This window comes from Vanessa cardui, chromosome 23, assembly GCF_905220365.1.
Source record: "Vanessa cardui chromosome 23, ilVanCard2.1, whole genome shotgun sequence".
NCBI lineage: Eukaryota > Metazoa > Arthropoda > Insecta > Lepidoptera > Nymphalidae > Vanessa > Vanessa cardui.
This window is the reverse complement of record NC_061145.1, coordinates 5,464,892-5,484,286: the sequence shown is the minus strand read 5'-3', so window position 1 is coordinate 5,484,286 and position 19,395 is coordinate 5,464,892. Positions and strand designations below refer to the sequence as shown.

The 19,395-nt window shown below is 31.9% G+C and overlaps 1 protein-coding gene across 1 annotated transcript; it reads right to left on the bottom strand.

Moving 5' to 3' along the window:
* Nucleotides 1-8,436: 8,436 nt before the first annotated feature.
* Nucleotides 8,437-16,061, bottom strand: LOC124539872 (pro-corazonin-like). The gene is made up of 3 exons (XM_047117231.1): nucleotides 15,956-16,061; nucleotides 9,344-9,546; nucleotides 8,437-8,686 (listed from the first exon to the last, which is right to left on the bottom strand). Exons 2-3 carry the CDS (start codon nucleotides 9,539-9,541, stop codon nucleotides 8,588-8,590), a joined length of 297 nt encoding a protein of 98 aa, XP_046973187.1. The 5' UTR covers nucleotides 9,542-9,546; nucleotides 15,956-16,061; the 3' UTR covers nucleotides 8,437-8,587.
* Nucleotides 16,062-19,395: the final 3,334 nt, after the last annotated feature.

Sequence of the window (19,395 nt, the reverse complement as noted above, 5' to 3'; positions counted from 1 at the left end):
TTAAATTGAACTATTATTATTATTTAATTATGATTACGGGTTCAAACCCATGCAAGCACCACTATATATATGTGCTTAATTTGAGTTTATAATTCATCTCGTGCTCGGCGGTGAAGGAAAACATCGCGAGGAAACCTACATGTGTCTAATTTCTTCGAAATTCTGCCACATGAGAATTCCACCAACCCGCATTGGAACAGCGTGGTGGTTATATTAATATGTTCCAAACCCTATCCTTAATGGGAGAGGAGGCCTTATCCCAGCAGTGGGAAATTTACAGGCTATTTACTTTTTTACTATTATATTTAATAATATATGCGATTAATTGTCGGAAAAAAGTTACTGATGTTCTTGTCGGTAGAATCTACATTCCGAAACAGTACCACAATTTAATCATGTAAAATGGGTACCTACTTGAATAAAAAACATTGTTTTTTATTTTGATTTTCTATCAATAATTATATGAATGATAATTCCACATTTATCAATTTTCATGCAGACTTGTCTCAAACAAGATTACAGGGATGTGCAAGAAATCCGGGCTCTGTCTAATATTCGCCAATGATAGTTCTCTTAGACAATTGTTGAGTTTATTAGAATATCTTTTAAAATGTTTTTTGCTTGCTAAGACTGCTTGCACTTGCATGCTTTCATGTGTAAGAATATGTAATAATTAAAAAAGTAAATATATAACGGAGTCCTTGTCGTAACATTTCGAACCAGCTTTACATTTGATTCATATACAATTTAATTCATTTCATCGTTTTTTTATGACATAGGTTGGAGGACGAGCATATAGGTCACCTGATGGCAAGTGGTCAAAATCACCCATCGACAATGACGCTGTAAGAAATGTGATGCTATGTCCCTTGTACCTGTAGTTACACTAGTTCACTCACCCTTCAAACCGGAACACAACAATACTGCGTACTGTAGTTTAGCTGTAGAATATCTGATGTGTGGGTGGTAGCTACCCAGGCGGGCTTGCACAAAGCCCTACCAGCAAGTGACTTGAGTTTATAACTGTTTACAATGTTGCTAAGGTTAACTATACATATATATATTAATCGCAAACTCTTAGCTTAGCAAAATATAGTTTAGATATTAGCCAATCAATATATCAATTCCTACTTCGTAATAGCCTATAGATCTACGTATATATGCAAGTATGTATCCTTCAACTATAATATAGAAGTATTTTAGGAAAAAAGTTGCAATAATAAGGTCTGTTTTGCGTTAGTATGATAGTCAGTAGGATAGGTAGGTAGATAGTAGTGTTACTGCACATATCAATACATACTTTGCTATAATTCCTTTAGTTATTTATTGTTTGCTAATCAAGAATTTCTTAAGTTTACATTTGAAACAAAAATGTTTAAAAAAAGTCACACTACTTGCGTGAATTTCTAAATGTTACATTTGAGCATTTATTATAAAACGTATGTCGTTTGATCGAAAAACCGTTAAACCCCTAATAGCCCTCCAAACTAACCTACTTTCAAAGTTAATACTAACATAAATGCACCAATAACTACCACCTTAATACGCTCGTAATGGCGCTTGTTTCAAATGATAGATGAACAACAATTACTACCAAATACATTAAAACACACACATCCCTATTTCCATAACCATTGGGGCTATAATACAAAAGCTATTAACTTTTTCTGGAATTCAAATACAATTTACTATTTTAAACTCTATATCATTGTAATAAGGTTGTATTTCGATGTGTTATGTGTTATGAAATATGTATGAATGCTTTTTAATACGAGTGTATATTTGACTGAAATTGTTATATAATTATATTGATACATAGCTTTTGTAGACATTTTAGTTCCAAGTACTTATATAAGTTTTTTCATTAATCATGGTTCGTCCTTTCGTTGTTACATATAATTATAAAAATAAATATAGTATATTTTGTCATATAGGACGAGCATATAGCCCATTTGTTGGTAAGTGGTCACTACCTTCGTAAACCATTTTGATACAGATGATTCATAGCTGTAACTACATGAATTTCAGCACTCTTGTGTTCTATAATGTTGTTGCAACAACGAGCTCCGTGGTCGAGTGGTGTGTACACCGGTTTTTATGGGTACGCCACTCTGAGGTTCCGGGTTCGATTCCCGGCCGAGTCGATGTGGAAGGTTTATTAGTTTCTATGTCGTCTTGGGTCTGGGTGTTTGTGGTACCTTCGTTACTTCTGATCATCCATAACACAAGTGCTTCAGCTACTTACATTGGGATCAGAGTAATGTATGTGATGTTGTCCAATAATTATTTATTAAAGAAAAAAAGCATATTAATTCAAACGTCATCTGGGTCAATTTGTAGGTACATAGGATATCGTACGACTTAACATCAAAATAAACTCCACATATTGATAATATTTTTCGTAATTATGTTCGAATTTATTTTCCACATTCTGAGGAGATACAAAACCAAGGCACTAGTTTATTCGTATAGATGGAAGAAATTTTAGAAATCTTATCATATTAATTTTAAATCAATAAGTAAGTCAAGCCATAAGTATCAAAAATAATATTTATTTTTTTTACTGAAAACAGCCAAGCTTATGAAGAATAAAGAAACATAATATATGTTTTATTTTTCTTATTTTAGTCGTTCAGTGCAATGTTATTTATAAAAACAATCCTTAATTAAATATACTATCATAAGTTATTGGCTTAAAAAGGCCGATGTCAGGTGTCCATCTAGTGTCCAATATTTGTATAATTTAGTCTAACTACTCCACGTTAGATGGCGCTACTAATAAATTGTAAAATGCATAACCTGCCTTTCAGTTTGTGATAAAAACGCGAGATGGCGCTAACTAAACATACAATTTATAATAATGTAATAAATAATGTATTTTTTATACACTTTAGGGTGTGTTTCACAACAAAGTATATATAACATATTTTGACAGAGATCGTTGCAATGTATTAATATATTCACTTAAAATCAAAGTTTATAAAAATGTTAAATTATTTTACTGCTGGCCATGGGGTTAAATGCGTAGAACTGTCGCTTTTAGGCAGGTTGTGCGGCACGTCAAAATGCTTTTGGCAATATCAGTAAAAAAATAAAATTTGCAAACATCTTTTGAGCTATGTGACAGGAACTGCAATGATCAAGATCTTTCGATTGTTCTATATAGCGACTAAAGAGACATGACATTGATATACTCAATAGCAATTCGTTTTCTCAGTATAATTGTTAAAGAGGCGTAATTCATACGTGTTACTTTAACTTATAAATAAAAACTATTTTTTAGCGAACCTACTCAAAATATTATTGTTATTCGTTTAATGTAATATAAATTGATTATTATAATAATTATTATAATAATGCAGGGAAAGAACTGTTTGTCAATTTAGTAAAAAATCAATTAATATACCCATAGTACTTTTATTAATAGTTATATAGTTATTGCTATATTTGGAGTCGGTGTCAGCCAAGAAAACCCTATAATATTATAGGTGTATGTATCTATCAAAAATCAATAAGAAAATGCTTTAAGAAATATGTTTTTTACAAATTATCTTTTATACTGAGTCAATCAAGGGGCTCGTATCGCTATTGATTGTTGAGGCGTGTGCCCGTGGCTGACACCGGCTCCAAATAATAGGTCGGGGAAAAAGTTTCTTCGTATTTTATATGAAAATTCAAATAGTTTTTTTATAGTTTATTTACATTTGACTAAAGTATGTAGGTGCCATTTTGTTCCATAACTTTTTGCCATCTTGTTGGTAGTGACATGATCCCATTGCTGTAAACATTTTGGGGCTTCTGATCGAAAAACTGCAACAAGTGGTTTTGGCAGTCCTCTCGTGATGTTGACCTGACACTGCCTAAGGAATTCTGCAGAGACCGAAACAGATGAAAATCTGAAGGTGCAAGGTCAGGAATACGGCGGATGCATTAATACCTCCCAGCCAAACTCTCGTAATTTTTGTTGAGTGCCTAAAGATGTGTGAGGTCTAGCGTTGTCATGGTGAAAAACCACACCCCTTCTGTTGATCAATTCTGGCCGCTTTCTCTCAATTTCTTGCTTCAATCTCATCAATTGTTCGCAATACAAAGAATCACAAATGAGTACACGGTTCATTAGGTTTCTTTCAGTGAGTTCATGAGGCACCCATATATCGAGCTTTTTTGTGTACCCAGCTTTATTCAAATGAGTCAAAACCGTTTTGTGGTCAATTGCCAGTTCTTCAGCTACAACGTAACTATTAATATGCCGATCTTGCTCCACTTTTTCAAAAATGGCATCAATTTTGTCCGTAACAGGGCGAACAGAGCGAGATGCATCTTTGATATTAAAATTTCCGGCTTGAAAACGCTTAAACCAAACTTGCGTTACTCTCACAGATACTGCATTAGGTCCATAAACATCACAAATTTTTTCGCGGCTTGAGTTGCATTTTTACCTTTTTTATAGTAAAATTTTAAAATGTATCGAATTTCTTCTTTAGATTCACTCATTTTAACAACAACAAAAACAAATGAAAATCACACAAATTCCTAATTTGAATTTGGAAGTGCCTTCTTTAAAATTAAAACTTTTTAATGATACCAAAACCAGCCAGATACAAATGGTATAGCCAAAGAGATTTTATGACAAGTTCATACATACTATATGCGAAAAGACTTTTTCCCCAACCTAATATAACTATAACTACGTTATATATTCGTAAATCGACTTTTAAGTAGTCTAATATTTTTCATTTCATTTTACCTAGGAGGTCTTTAAAAAATATGTTAAATATGCAATTATTTTTATTACTTTTTAGTGCACGTTAATTTGTTTTAAAATAGTGTCTTGTTTGAAGTCGGTTTTTCTTTTTGTTAAAATTTTTATTTATTGAATGCAGGATTTATTTATTTATTTATTTATTAAGGCAAACACAACAGGTTACAATCACATAGAGAATATTTCATAATCATTAATAGTGTCGAACAGATTATAACCCTGAGGGTGCATGCACAACATGACGGGATTGCCAATTGTTATAGTTAACAAATTCCAATACAGGGGATAACTATGTACTAGTACTAAACAATAACATTACAACAGTAGGTATATCAAGAACATCATAAAATTTAATTACATGGACTAAACAAAAAAAGACAAAAATAAAATATTAAAATTCATATTCAATGAAGTTACACGAATTAAATTTACAAGAAGAAAATAAATAATTGGTATAATAAACAATTTTGGTTTGAATTTACAAAAAAGACAAAAGAAGTATATTCGTTAATAATTACAATTTTTTTAAATTTACAAATTGCATTTTTAAAATAGACATTTTTTTACAATTTTTACAAAGGTCGCTTGATTTGTATTAAAAATATCAATTTCATGATTATTATTAATAGGTATTTTCATTATAAAGGCGGCACATTCTGATAACTGGATTATAAAAAGAGGTATTGTTTTTAAAAACTTGTAATGAGAATGTTTTTGGCTTGCGGCAGTTGTACCTCGTATTAATGTTTATGTTCGCGAGCAAATCAGAAGAATCTAAATTTGCATGTATGATTTTGTGAAGTGTAATCAAGTCCTGCTGCTGTCGGCGAGTACTTAATGGGGTCATTTTGAATTTTATTAGACGATCTTTGTAGCTTTTGATTTGTCTATGAAGATTGTTTCGATAAGTTAATACTTTTAGAAACTTTCGTTGTATTTTTTCAATTCTATCTGAATGCACATAGTAAGAGGGAGACCAAACCACGGCACAGTACTCAAGGATGCTCCGAACTAAGGTGTTATACAATGAAATAATAGCATAAGATTCTTTGAAGGATTTTGTTGTACGTATTATGAAACCCAAATTTTTTAAAGCTTTGGTTGTAATATTATTATAATGATCGCGAAAAGTTAATTGATCATCAAAAAGTATTCCAAGATCTTTAGCTACTGATTGTCGAGCAATTGCCTTGCCCTGCAATTTGTTCTCAAAAGATATTTTATGACGTTTTTTTGTAAAAGAAATAACAAAGCATTTTTTAATATTTAAATTCATTTTATTTACTTGACACCATTTGGACAGGGTAGTAACGTCATTTTGTAGATTTACACAGTCAAGATAATTAGTAATGACGTTAAATATTTTTAAATCGTCCGCATATAGTAAAGAGGGTGAAGTTAACTCATTAATGAGATCATTTATAAATACGTTAAAGAAAAGAGGCCCCAAATGTGAACCTTGGGGCACACCTGATTTAATAATAACCGGTGACGATAATATACCTTTTAGTCGTACTAATTGATTTCTATTTAATAGATACGATTTTACCCATCTAAACAAGCAACCATGAATACCATACAGTTTTAGTTTTTCAAGCAAAATTTTGTGATTAACTTTATCGAAAGCCTTGCTAAAATCTGTGTAAATTGAATCTACTTGACCTTTTTTCGCAAAAGCATTACATAAGAAATTTTTATATTCCAATAGATTGGTGACCGTAGATTTGCCCTTAATAAAGCCATGCTGGTTTTGGGATAAGGAAGGACTAATGTGACTGTACAAATACTTGTAAACCGAAGCTTCAAATACTTTAGCCATACCTGATAGAATGCTTATTGGTCTATAATTTGCACAGTCTGATTTATCGCCAGATTTATGGATTGGGACTAAATGTGCCGTTTTCCAAACTGAAGGAAATTTACCGGAATCAAGAGATTTGTTACAAATTAAATACAACGGCAAGGACAATTCAACAGCACATTTTTTTAGAAAATATGGAGGAATTCCATCGGGACCCGAGCTTTTGTTAGGGTCTAAATTTTTTAAAGCCAAAAAAATCTCTTTTTGTGTGACGTGAATTGAACTTAGAGTCGAATTGTAGTTAGGTTCAAAATTTGTTTCTAAATTAGAATAAATATCTGGAGACTCATCAAATACAGAACTAAAGTACCTAGAGAACAGTTCACAGCACTCCTGGGCATCTGTTGTATCCGAATCTTTATAATACATGTTTTGCGGTAAATCGTATGTAATCTTTTTATTATTCACATATCTATAAAATGCTTTAATATTATGTTTTACTGATTTTTCTGTAAAGGATAGGTAGTTGTCAAAAGATAGTTTTGTTAATTTATTGCATCTAGCGCGTAACATCGAAAAAGTATCATAATCACGAGGATTGTTGTACAGTTTAAAGCGACGATGGTATTTGTTTTTTTCAGCTAAACACTTTATGAGTGATTTTTTAAACCAGCTCGGGTGGTTATAGTTAGATGATTTCTTAACGGTAGGAGTGCATTTTGATTGTTTTTTAGTTTAAAATAAGAACTGGAGATAAGTGGAATATATCGCCAATTTTTGCGGTGCTTGTCCAAATACAAAGATCGATCACAGTGGCGTGCTATTGGAGAGGCCTATGTCCAGCAGTGGACGAAAAAAGGCTGTTGATGATAATGGTGATGATGTCCAAATAATATTCAAATTAGATCATCTGTTATAATCCACGTTTCCTATCCACTAAGTCACCTTGGCTCAAGGAATAATATTAAATGTAAACTTTTTTTTATGACATGGGTGGCATTATTTATTATAGATTATGCATATATTATTTTAAAATATTAAAAAAAAAAAATGTCAGTGTGGGCCACGTCTCCCAAGAAGACAACATGAATAATTTCCAGCGAAGATCTGCTGATGTTTAGTATAACATATAAAACGCCAAAATGTTTAATATAAAATGTAAAAAAAGGCACGGGCATCTGCGAGCCTGTGGATTTTGTAAATTAAATTAAAAAAAAGACATAGGTGGGAAACGAGCAGTAGGCTCACCTGATGGAAAGTGACTACCACCTTTTATAAACTGATATCTCTTTCAATTCTGAACATGAAATCTTACTATAATTCCAACTTTTTTAACGAATTCGATTCAATTATTTACAACAAACGTCACTATAATGTTTTATATGGAATTGTATTGCCATATATAAATTTTACTGAATTGATTACTTGAGGAAATCATATTGAAATTTTACCCCATGAGGTTTATTTAAAAACTTAAAAATAAAAAAACAATTTTAGCAACCTTTATATATTTTATTATAACTAATATGCATAATATGGACTGTTGTCAACATTTTTCAAACATTTACCTAATACATATTAAACACATACAATCAGCTTAATATAGAATAAAAATATTTGTATTTCTAAACAAATACTATCATACATATATCAATGTTCGATTTGTAAATAAGGACATATTTAAGTTATATATTTTTGTACATAATTCGGTACAATGTATTTATTTAAATTAAAAAAAAATCAATGAATTCTGTTTTATTTTCTTATATATATTAACAATAACAATAAATTAGAGACCAGTCAAATACATAAAACCAGCCATTTTATGTTTTGACGTGATTTAGTTTTTTTTTTAAATATAAAGAATTCATTTGTTAAATAAAGAACTAAGACCTTTTTTGTGACATACAAAATATTTATCTTATACTACATAATTTTATTAATTTATTATTTCGTCCTATAGAGTAAAGATCATAATATTAATACAAAATCTCATGTTATGGCAACGTTGTAGAAGGTAGAATTTACTGAAAAGCATCGTATAATGAGTCCTGTCCGGGATCCGATTTGTATCGCTTCGGTAGATCGCTGTCCTCTTCAAGATAATCACAAGGAGTTAGAATCTGTAAATTAAAGTATACAAGTAATCCGTTGGTTGGAACTAGTAACTGAAATCTTGCTAAGATGTCCTTAATGTAATGGATAGTTTTAATTGTTATTTAATTAAATACAGATGTTTTATTTATTGCATTGATTTATCAATTGTTCATTATTATAACAGGTAAAAAAACGTCGGAAATTACACGTAAAGGAAGACCAGCTGAAACAACTACAACAACAATCAACAACAACAACAGCCTGTAATTTTCCCACTGCTGGGCCAAGGCCTCCTCTCTCTTTGAAGAGAAGGTTTGGAACATATTCCACTATGCTGTTCCAATGCGGGTTGGTGGAATATACATGTGGCAGAATTTCTATGAAATTATACACATGCAGGTTTCCTCACGATGTTTTCCTTTACCCCCGAGTACGAGATGTATTATAAACACAAATTAAGCAAAGTGGTGCTTTTCTGGATTTGAATCCGTAATCATCGGTTAAGATGCACGCATTCTTACCACTGAACTATCTCGGCTCTTGCGGATAACCAGTGCTGTGTTTTGACAAAACTATCTGCACAGAAAATTATACGCAATATTTATATGGACAATATATGTTTTGTAGTGAGTGGAAATAATAATAAGCTGACATTATTTCCCATTATATTCAACAAAACGTACCTTTTCCGTGAGTGGTTTTCCTTCCAGCAAGTATTTAAGCTTGTGCATTTGACAAGGGTTCAAAATCCTCTCTAAGCTAAACTCATTCTTCTGCCCATTTCGCTTGCCGTTCGTCCAGCCTCTCGAGTACTGGAAGGTCTGTGATGCCACTGACGTCATCGTGACGACGATGAGAAGGATGGTTGTGTTCGTAACCATGGTAACTGAAAAAGCTAGAAACATCGAAATCTTATTTTATATGTGAATTGGCGTAGTAAGTGTATCAATAGACGTACCTCGATCTTACACATTTACTTCTTGAGCTTTAAATTTTACTGAACACTTATAAGTAGCCTTTATTACAATAAAAATAACACCACTATTCTTTCTACTAATGTGAGAGATATATCATTTTGCAATATTTTCAGAATTTACGCTTTATGCATTATAAAAATCACAGAAGTGAGTTCTGTGATCTTTCTAAAGCATTCGATTGCACGGTACACGAAATCAATATTTCATAAATTATAGCTTAAACATTAAGGAGTTCTAGGATATTTTTTGTTTTAATACTTCATCCTTAAATAAAAGAAATCAATAAGTTTGATACTACAATAGTCTTCTAGGTTTGTTATAAAAAAAATGCATTCCACAAGGGTCAATTCTAGGTTCTGTTTTAAATTTATTATATTAACGATATTTATGATATTGCTGCTGATAATTTGACAAAAAAGAAAAACAATTATGACGACATAAACATTGGTAAACGTTGTGGTACGAAGTTGGTTGTAAATAATTAAATAATTTGATTTTAAACCGACCGTCCTTTGTTCAATATAAAACAATAAATGTTGAGCCAATACTAAGCATTGTCGTAGCATAAACGATACTACAATATTTTTATAAATTGCTTTAGACTCTAAGGCACAATGGATCCGATTATCATCTTTCGGTTCTTAGAGATAGACAAACCAAGTGCATATTACGTAATTAGAAAATGTCAAAGTCAAAAATGTTTATTCAAAATAGAAGTGATGTCACTTTCTTATAATTCGATACAAGATTTTATAGATGATAAAAAAAAAACGTAGAGTTAAAACCCGTTGACTTCCAAGCAGGATATATTAATTTAAATAATTGTATTTAACTAACATGACTTTGTATTTTTTAAATGTTAAAGAGTAACTACTGAATTCCTTGCCGGTTCTTCTGGGTAGAATCTATATTCCGAACCGGTGGTAGCTTCACTTAATTATAAAATGACGATTCAAAAGTTGTTGTAAAAGCCTAGGTCTAAAAATCTACCACCGAAATCTTCGGAATTTAAAACCTCAGACCTGAGAAGAACCGGCGAAAGAAACTCAGCGGGTTCATTTTGTTTCATGTCATGTTACATATACAATATATATTTTTATGATATTACAAACATACTTTTGTTATTTGAAGCAACCTGGAGGCGATCATCTCAAATCAAGTCAATGAGACGATCAATTGACTTAAATACTGCTCATTGTATTAATTAAACATTTTAGTTTTTTTCACAGAACACAAGTATGTACAGTAAGAGTAAGAAAACCTTCGTCAGTTTTCAAATTAATTCCTTTATCGAGTATTAAACTTTTAGTATACCTTTTGAATCTAAACATCAAATCATTGCGACGCATAATTTGATTCTATTTAGAAGAATTAGCAAGAAACTTAGTAGATATGTTATGTTAAATACAATGAAATTTATTTAGTAGACCGTCAAAAACTCAAAAAGTGAAACTAATATGCACTATTTATATTTATATATTAATTGGTGAAGTTAAAATAATTTCTAATTATAAGTTTTGGAACACATTTGGTTTGGTTAACACTGCTTGTCGCTTTTAATACAGAAGCGAGTTAGTATATTGAAGTAGTAAGTAAGTAAGAACGCATATGAAAAATATTTCACGACGAATACGAACGAATCTGACATAAATTGATTGTGGACTGTTGGTGTTCTATAACTAATAAAAGGCCTCTTTTCTAAAGACAAAGGCTTAGATTTTATTATGCACAAGTAGCAAAAAATTCGTGTCATTAATGTTCGCTTGCCCGAATTGGACCCCTTGCCTTATATTAACATTCTTCACCTACAATCCACTGTGCAAGATCCTTGTAAGTATTGAGATTTCATTTATATTAATATTATAAATGTGAAAGTAGCTCTGTCCATCTGTCTCACGTTCTTTCACGATCCAATCACTGAATCGAATTTGATGAAATTTGGTATGAAGCAAACTTTAACTCCAGGAAAGGACATAGTCTTTATTTGCCTGACATATGACCACCAACAGCCTTAAACGAAACTGAGCAATGACGCGGGCGACTACTAGCAATAAATATTATATCATAACAGATTATCGCTTCTTTAAATAAATAAACTTGTATTATAATTCAATCGATAAAAAATATCGAATTAAGAAACGCCTCCGCTAATTTCCACCCCAGACTTTTATAAAGCGTATTACGAAGTATCGAGTGAAACATTTTCTTTTAAAAGAAAAACTAACAAACTGTAATTACCGGTGTTCAATGTTAACAAAGGCGCCTCTTGTTTCCTCTTCTCACCTCTTCTATAATTATTACAACTAGACTCCATTGACTTTATAGATGGGGGACGCATTTTCCTGTCGCTTTAATACGTCTTTATCCGATAATTTCATACCAATCACAGTCCACTACTATTTTCATTAGCAGTACTTTAGTAATCAATAGAGACGCCTTTAATAGTCTCGTTACTGGTATAAATGTAGGTCCTCTCTTCGTAGCAACGAAACGTTTGCAGTTAAATTCACCGCGCTTCACAGTAGCGGTTCAGTCAGAGTAAGAAAACCTTCGTCAGTTTTCAAATTCATTCCTTTATCATGTCTTAAACTCTTAGTACCTTTTGAATCTAAACATCAAATCATTGCGACGCAATTTGTCATTCTCGATCGGTAAAGCAGATTATCGCTCATACTGAGCACACGAAAATAGACCTTAAGGTGACGGACCTATTCTTATCCCGACTGTACAAGTGCCAGAATTTCATCTTTAATTATTAGTAAAGATGAAATTGACACTTATAGATATCGTGTATATGTCCCTTCCTAATATTTGAGGGAGGGACAGTTTGTATGTTCGTATGTAGGGAAAAAATTCCGGGAGTATAAACTAAGTCTAAAATTATTTTACAAGCAGAAAGCTACATTATTTCTGAGTGATTTCGGGTAAAAATTGTATTGATATTGCATCATTTTCTTCATTAAAATTCCACCAGTGCAAATCGAGGAGGATCGCTAGTTTAACATATCGTAAAATACATATATTCGAGAACTACTATAAATGAATTATCAAAACAATTTAAGCATATGTCATATAAGGTTTTGGTCGAACTTGAACCCGCAATCACCACAGATATATCGCGCAACATATCATATTATATTCACGCTCAATAATCCATTCATTCATTCATTCATCATATTTATAGATGTAGTTTTAGATTGTTACAGCTTCTTTTTAAAACCTTCTTTTTGATCTAAAAGATTTTATATAAGAAATAAAACATTTGGTATATTATTATGTCCCGTTTTTTTGCATATGTCTATATTAATTACATATGTAAAAAAGCGATCACTTTCTATAGTAATTCCTTTAAACGCGGTGACAAAATATCGCTAAGAATATAAATATTAACAGCTTATAATCTTTGCCTAAATTGTTTTAAAATGAATTGTAGTCTTGACGAGTTATGAAAATCTTTTTATATCGCACCATTTGAGAGATAGTTTAGCTCATATTCTTTGATTCTCAATAATGTATTGGATGCGATCACAGATTTGTAGTACGCTGGATACCGCAAGATGTTCGACCAATCGTGAACGAAATGCTCGATGCACTTACTTTAGTTTGGGTCCATGTAACTGTGCCGTTGTAAAATGTAAAAACTCTCCTAGAATAGTGAATCGATGAAGATGATTTATGATTGGTGATTAATTTCAAACACAAATAGCTGTTCGAATTTTAAAATACATATGTATTTATTTTAATATTCAAGTATAGCGAAAGTGACATGACCGTTTAAATAAAAAGTGCGAGTCGGGTACAAGCACGAAGTGTTCCGTACAATCTACAAAAACGGTAATAAAGTTGTCTGTCGTATAGGAGCCCTTTAAATATTTATTTCCTACAATTATTTTTATTTATATTGATATCGAACCAACAGAAATTCATCTAGACCTTAGAATGCCTTACACCAACATTATTGAACGGTCCACCAAACAGGAAATAAATATATTCTATATTTTATATTTTGCAAATATAAAATAATTAACACAATACATGGAAAACATGTATACGCTGTTTTGTTTATTTTAAGTTTTTAGCCTTTGGTTTTTTTTATATTTTTATTATTATTATTGTATAAGTGTTAACAACGAATACCGATGTACGGATAAATCCATTGGGGTTTTTGTTACATCGTTGTCAGTATAAACAAAGCATGTATACTCGTATTCAATAAATCAAATAAATAAATAAAAATTAATCATCTATGACGTGATAATACATACGTTTTAACAGTCTAACCATCAAGTTTCATGAGATATAGCCTGGTGACAGATGGACAGGCAGACGGAATTACAGCGAAGTCTTTATAAATATAGTCCAACTTTAACTTTTGGGTAAGGAACCCTAAAAAAGTGACGCTGGGTTTCCATACTATATAACGATCATGCGGTATCTAGGCTTCTCTAAATCTGTGTATATGATATCTGAAGCGAAAGATCTTGTGATCCGTTGTTAGTATTTCTATATGGACAATTTGTTTCCAACTATAACATACTATAACCATTTGGGTAAATTGAATTTTCATTCACACGCACGTAATAGGTTTCATTTCTCAACTAACACCGTGTTATAGTATTATTATATTCATATTGGAATGTTTTTTACGTACCGTTTTTTACGGTATTAGGGTACATTGGGTTTATATATGGGCCAATATGGTATACGAATCGAAAATAAATAATTACAATAATATTTTTTATGAAACTTAAGTATAAGTAAATATGTGAGAAAAAAATCCATAAAAAAATGAAAAAAACACAAACGCATATATTCCACCTTATAGTGAGTGATCACTATCACCCATAGACAAAGACGCTGTATGAAATATTAACTATTCCATTCATTCATTATATCGTCAATGTGCCACCAACCTTGGAAACTAAGGTGTTATGTCCCTTGCGCCTGTAGTTACACTGGCTCACTCAACCTTCAAAACCGGAACACAACAGTATTGAGTCGGTACTGTAGCAATACTGTATACTGTTTGGCGGAAGAATAACTGATGAGTGAGTGGTACCTACCCAGACGGGCTTAAACAAAGCCCTACCAGTAATACATTACGGTACCATCATTCTAAAATAGCTAATCACCGGGTCGGTCTTCAAAATTCGATTTAAGATGAGATAAAATTTGAGTCTATACAGAATAGCGCTGATGTTTGCACATGAATACTTACTTCTTATTCGATACAAGATTTTATAGATGATAAAAAAGCGTGGAGTTAATACCTGTTGACTTCCAAGCAGGATATATTAATTTAAATAATTGTATTTAACTAACTTAACTTTGTATTTTTTAAATGTTGAAAAAGAGTAACTACTGAGTTTCTCGCCGGTTCTTCCGGTAGAATCTACTTTTCGAACCGTAGGTAGCTTCAATTGTAAAATCAGGATTCAATAGTACTTGTAAAAGCCTACTTGAATAAAGTTTATTTTGATTCTATTATACAAAATAATCGAATTCTCTGCCTACATTTACTATGATATCATATAGATATATAGATATCATAGTTAATGTCAGTCGATTTAACAGTCTTCGTCATGAACTTATTGTTTTAATCCTGTTAACATATTTTTGGGCACTGTAATTTAAAAAAATCTGGTATTTATGATTTGATTCCTCCGATTTTTACAGTCGGTCTAGCTAGATATAACTCTGATGCTTTTGGTGGACTAGATTCTTGAGATTATTTTTTTATGATATAGGTAGGTTGAGCAAATGAGCCACGTGATGGTAAATTGTAAACACCAAACTTTGATTTTGATTAGTTTTATACCTTTTATTCCGAAGATCAAAACTTCTATTCCTTCCTTCTATTTTAATAAACAAATGAAAGTGGTTAAATGTGTTTGATTAAATCATTACTTCCACTTACTTTTACCTGGTAATGCTTTCTAAAGCCTGGCTAGGTATTACCTACTCATCACAAGCGTGCTGCCAATTAACAATACTCAGTATTTTTGTATTCCTTTTTGAATTATGAGAGATTCAAATTTTTTTAAAAGGGAAATAATCTCAAGGGATCTTTATGCCCAGGATTTTGAGCATTTTAAGGGCGGTATTCACCACGCCAATTTTTCAAAGTAAATAAAAAAAAAAAACAATTACACTTTTCTAACTGACATTGAATAATCTTACTTTCGAATGTTACGAAATATTTATTTTTCAAAATCGTATTTAATTCATTATGATTCAACTTATAACAATAAAAATAAATTGAAAAATTACTTAGAGAAGATTAAAAATAAACATTTTAAGTCATCAAAATAACTTTACCTTTTCGCTTAGAAGTCCACAAAGGAAATTTTAACACTCGGATCAAAATAAAATTAATTAAAAATATACTTTTTTAAATTTCGAATTATCAATTGGATCTTGATCCTTCTTCAGTTGACGGTTGACTACACTTCGTACAGTCAACTTACCCCTTTTATACGGAACGGGGCGTGCTACAATGGTCCCGGAATATTGGAAGAAATTAAAGGACACCCACGTAAATAAATAAAGCTGAAACTGAAACACTATTGTCTATGAAGCGTTATTTCTTATATTTATTGTGTCTTAATTTAAGATTTTATATGTAAAGGTATTTTATCCCCAGCTACGTTTAACAATTAAAGTGTAACCCTTAGATGTTTTTTTCATTATACGTGGCCTTGAATTAATTTTACTAATTCATTGCTCCTTATAAGATATGTACGCCAATGAACACGGCCTTTACTTATACACATAAGAAAACATTTCAATAATTAATATTATGTCATTAACTTTCACTAGATTTCCTAATTAATCAGTCAAGTAAAGCATATTATGATCACTTTTCTTATATTTATGTATCTATAATTAACTTGTATGTTTCGTCAGGTCATTGTAGAACAGCCATGAACAAACGCAGATTTGCGCCCCGCGTGTAAGCGTGGTTTGGTATAATTTAGCCCAGTTGCACCGACTAATTACATAAACTAATGAATTACTTTATTAACTTATAAATATTATGTGTGGTATTGGCGTGAAGTTTGATATAGGTTGCAAGACCAGCCATCATAGAAATCTTTGCCGGAGCATTATATTGAATACGTAAGATTTTGTTTTTAAAGTTTCTTTTGATTGGTTAGTCGGGAAGAAATGGGTAACTGATTTGTTATTTGGTAGGTAAAAAGGTACAAAAGATCCCTTGTACTATATGTCTAACTAGTTGTTGGCCGAGGTTTCCGTAGTATTTTAGGGGGTTGGATGTGTTGGGCAAAAAACATAGCGTACGTCCTGCCTTGAAGTTCAAGTTTGTTTCATAACAAATTTCATCAAATTCGGTTAATTATTTTGGTCGTGACAGAGCGACAGACGAACAGAGTTACTTTTACCTGAAATCCAAATTCCACCACAAGTATATCCACTAAACCGCATTGGAGCAGCGTGATGGAATATGCTCCAAACTTTATCCTCAAAGGGAGAGAAGGGTTAGCTCAGCATTGGGAAAATTATATACTATTGACGATAATGATAATGAGTTACTGAAGATATTAAAAATATCACTGCGAACCAAAACAGGGTAAAGGTGATATCATATTAGTCCAAACCAGATTCTACAACAAATATTGTAGACTCGTATAGCCCACTACAATATTTCACTTTACCGCTTACAAAACTAAATAACATAAACACGCTTACAGTAGTAACTATACTTTACAAACTATAAAATAGCCAAATAATTTAAATGCTGCACACATAGCTATACACGAATAACATTAGCGAACTAGTGATTTCCTCTAACGGTAACCTTCAGTAAGACTTGGCTACCCCGTTAGGCTAGTGGTATAAATCAGTAGGTACTGGGCTCAAGTCACAGCTCTGCCTGATAAAAGTTCTAGGGTTTTTCAAATCAAATAAAATAAATCTTATGCCAGTAAACTTCACAATGAAGCGTTTTTGAATCGTCAATAATTAAAAACTGCCACCGTTCTGGAAAGCAACTTCTAGCGAGAAGAATCGGCAAGAGTTTCTGTCGATTAAATCTCTGTAAAAACCCGAAGTTTGGTAGTTGATCAAGAGAGTGTCGGGATGAAAAGTGCACCTGTTTGCACATGCACTTGTACTCTTGAGTGTCTTGCAAATTTGGCTGGTTTTTCATGAAACCAGCCGGACGACATCGTCTTCACCAAGTACTTAACACTACTATATAGGCAGATACACAAATGGGCCTTCTCGGCGTAGGTAAGTATTAACAACCAACCATAGACATTGGCGCCAAAATAAAAAAATGCGCCAATGCGCTACCAACCTTTGGAGTCATCATTTATGAAAAATTATGCCCTGTTGTTAACTGGCTCACTTACTATGCCATGAGTGAGTGGGACCTATCCAGGTTGCATTTTAATTCGTACTACCAAGTAACTTAATCGATGCTAAAAGAAAAAATATATATATTTTCTTCGTCATCATTACAAAGTATAAAACAAAGTCACTTACCTCTGTTTGTCCCTATGTAATCTTAGATAGAGTGATTCGAGAGGAATGTTTTTATATCTGTCCCAAATTTAAAATTAAAAAAAAGTCGTAATTAAACTGCCATTTAGTAAACGATGTCGATGATCGATCGTTCCGGTGCATTTCACACATGAAAATATTAAATTGTACGTTCTGACATTTCCGAACTCGATAGAAACCTTACATTTTAAATTTTCGAACTATCAATTAACTCTAGCTATGAATCTGTATGCATTGTTTGTGCAACGAAATCTAATAAAGGCGCACATATATTACTTAGATATTTATAACGTACATTCCAATTTATTTTTTGATGTAGATGTAGTTATGTGTAACTAGCGACCCGCCCCGGCTTCGGACGGGTGCAATACTATGACGTCATAGTAGAAACTTCTAACAAGTTATCAGGATTTTTTTACTTTAATGTCCATGTATTATCAATACATATAATATAATTGTAAGAGGTCGGTGTCTGTACATGGAAGATAAATATGAAAAACTTTATTAGGGGAATTTTATATATACAATAGAACCCAAAACAATGATTTTTAGAATTTTTGTCTGTTTGTCTGTATGTCTGTATGTCTGTTTGTCTGTACGTTTGTTCGTGCTAATCTCAAAAACGGCTTAACCTAATTGAATGACGTTGTCACTTTTGCCTTGCGGTATGCTGGAGTTAACATTTAGTCTTTGTTTTGTTTCAATCGGTTAATAAATAAAAAAGTTATGTCAATCTAAAGAATCGCATCACCACATCAATCAATCAAACAAAATTAAAAATAAAATGCCACAATATGGTATTTATCCTTACGGTAATAAGTAATATTATATTCAAGTTTGTTTCAATACCTATTAATATATTTTTGAATCACTTAAATCGGACATTCCATTCAAAATATATTAAACCCAAAGCGCAACGGTTTAAATTTCTTCTAAGTTTCCGTTTAATTTACCTAGATGGCTCTGTACCGTCTGCCACAGTTTCAAAAACGCAGTGTTACGATTTTTGTGAAAATAATGATAATCCCCTTTGATAGAACCTGCAGTTCTGTCCCTGTTGAAAAAGTGTTTAGATGTCGATGCGTTTGTGATAAATATTGGGTCGTTTGGTCAATAACAAAAAGTAATCAATTAATTCAGTAAGTTAATTAATTGATAATTGTTTACTTTCACTCCTTGCAGGTTCTATCCCTAATTCGATGTGTGTGGGGTGTCGTTTCGTATGCTTATGA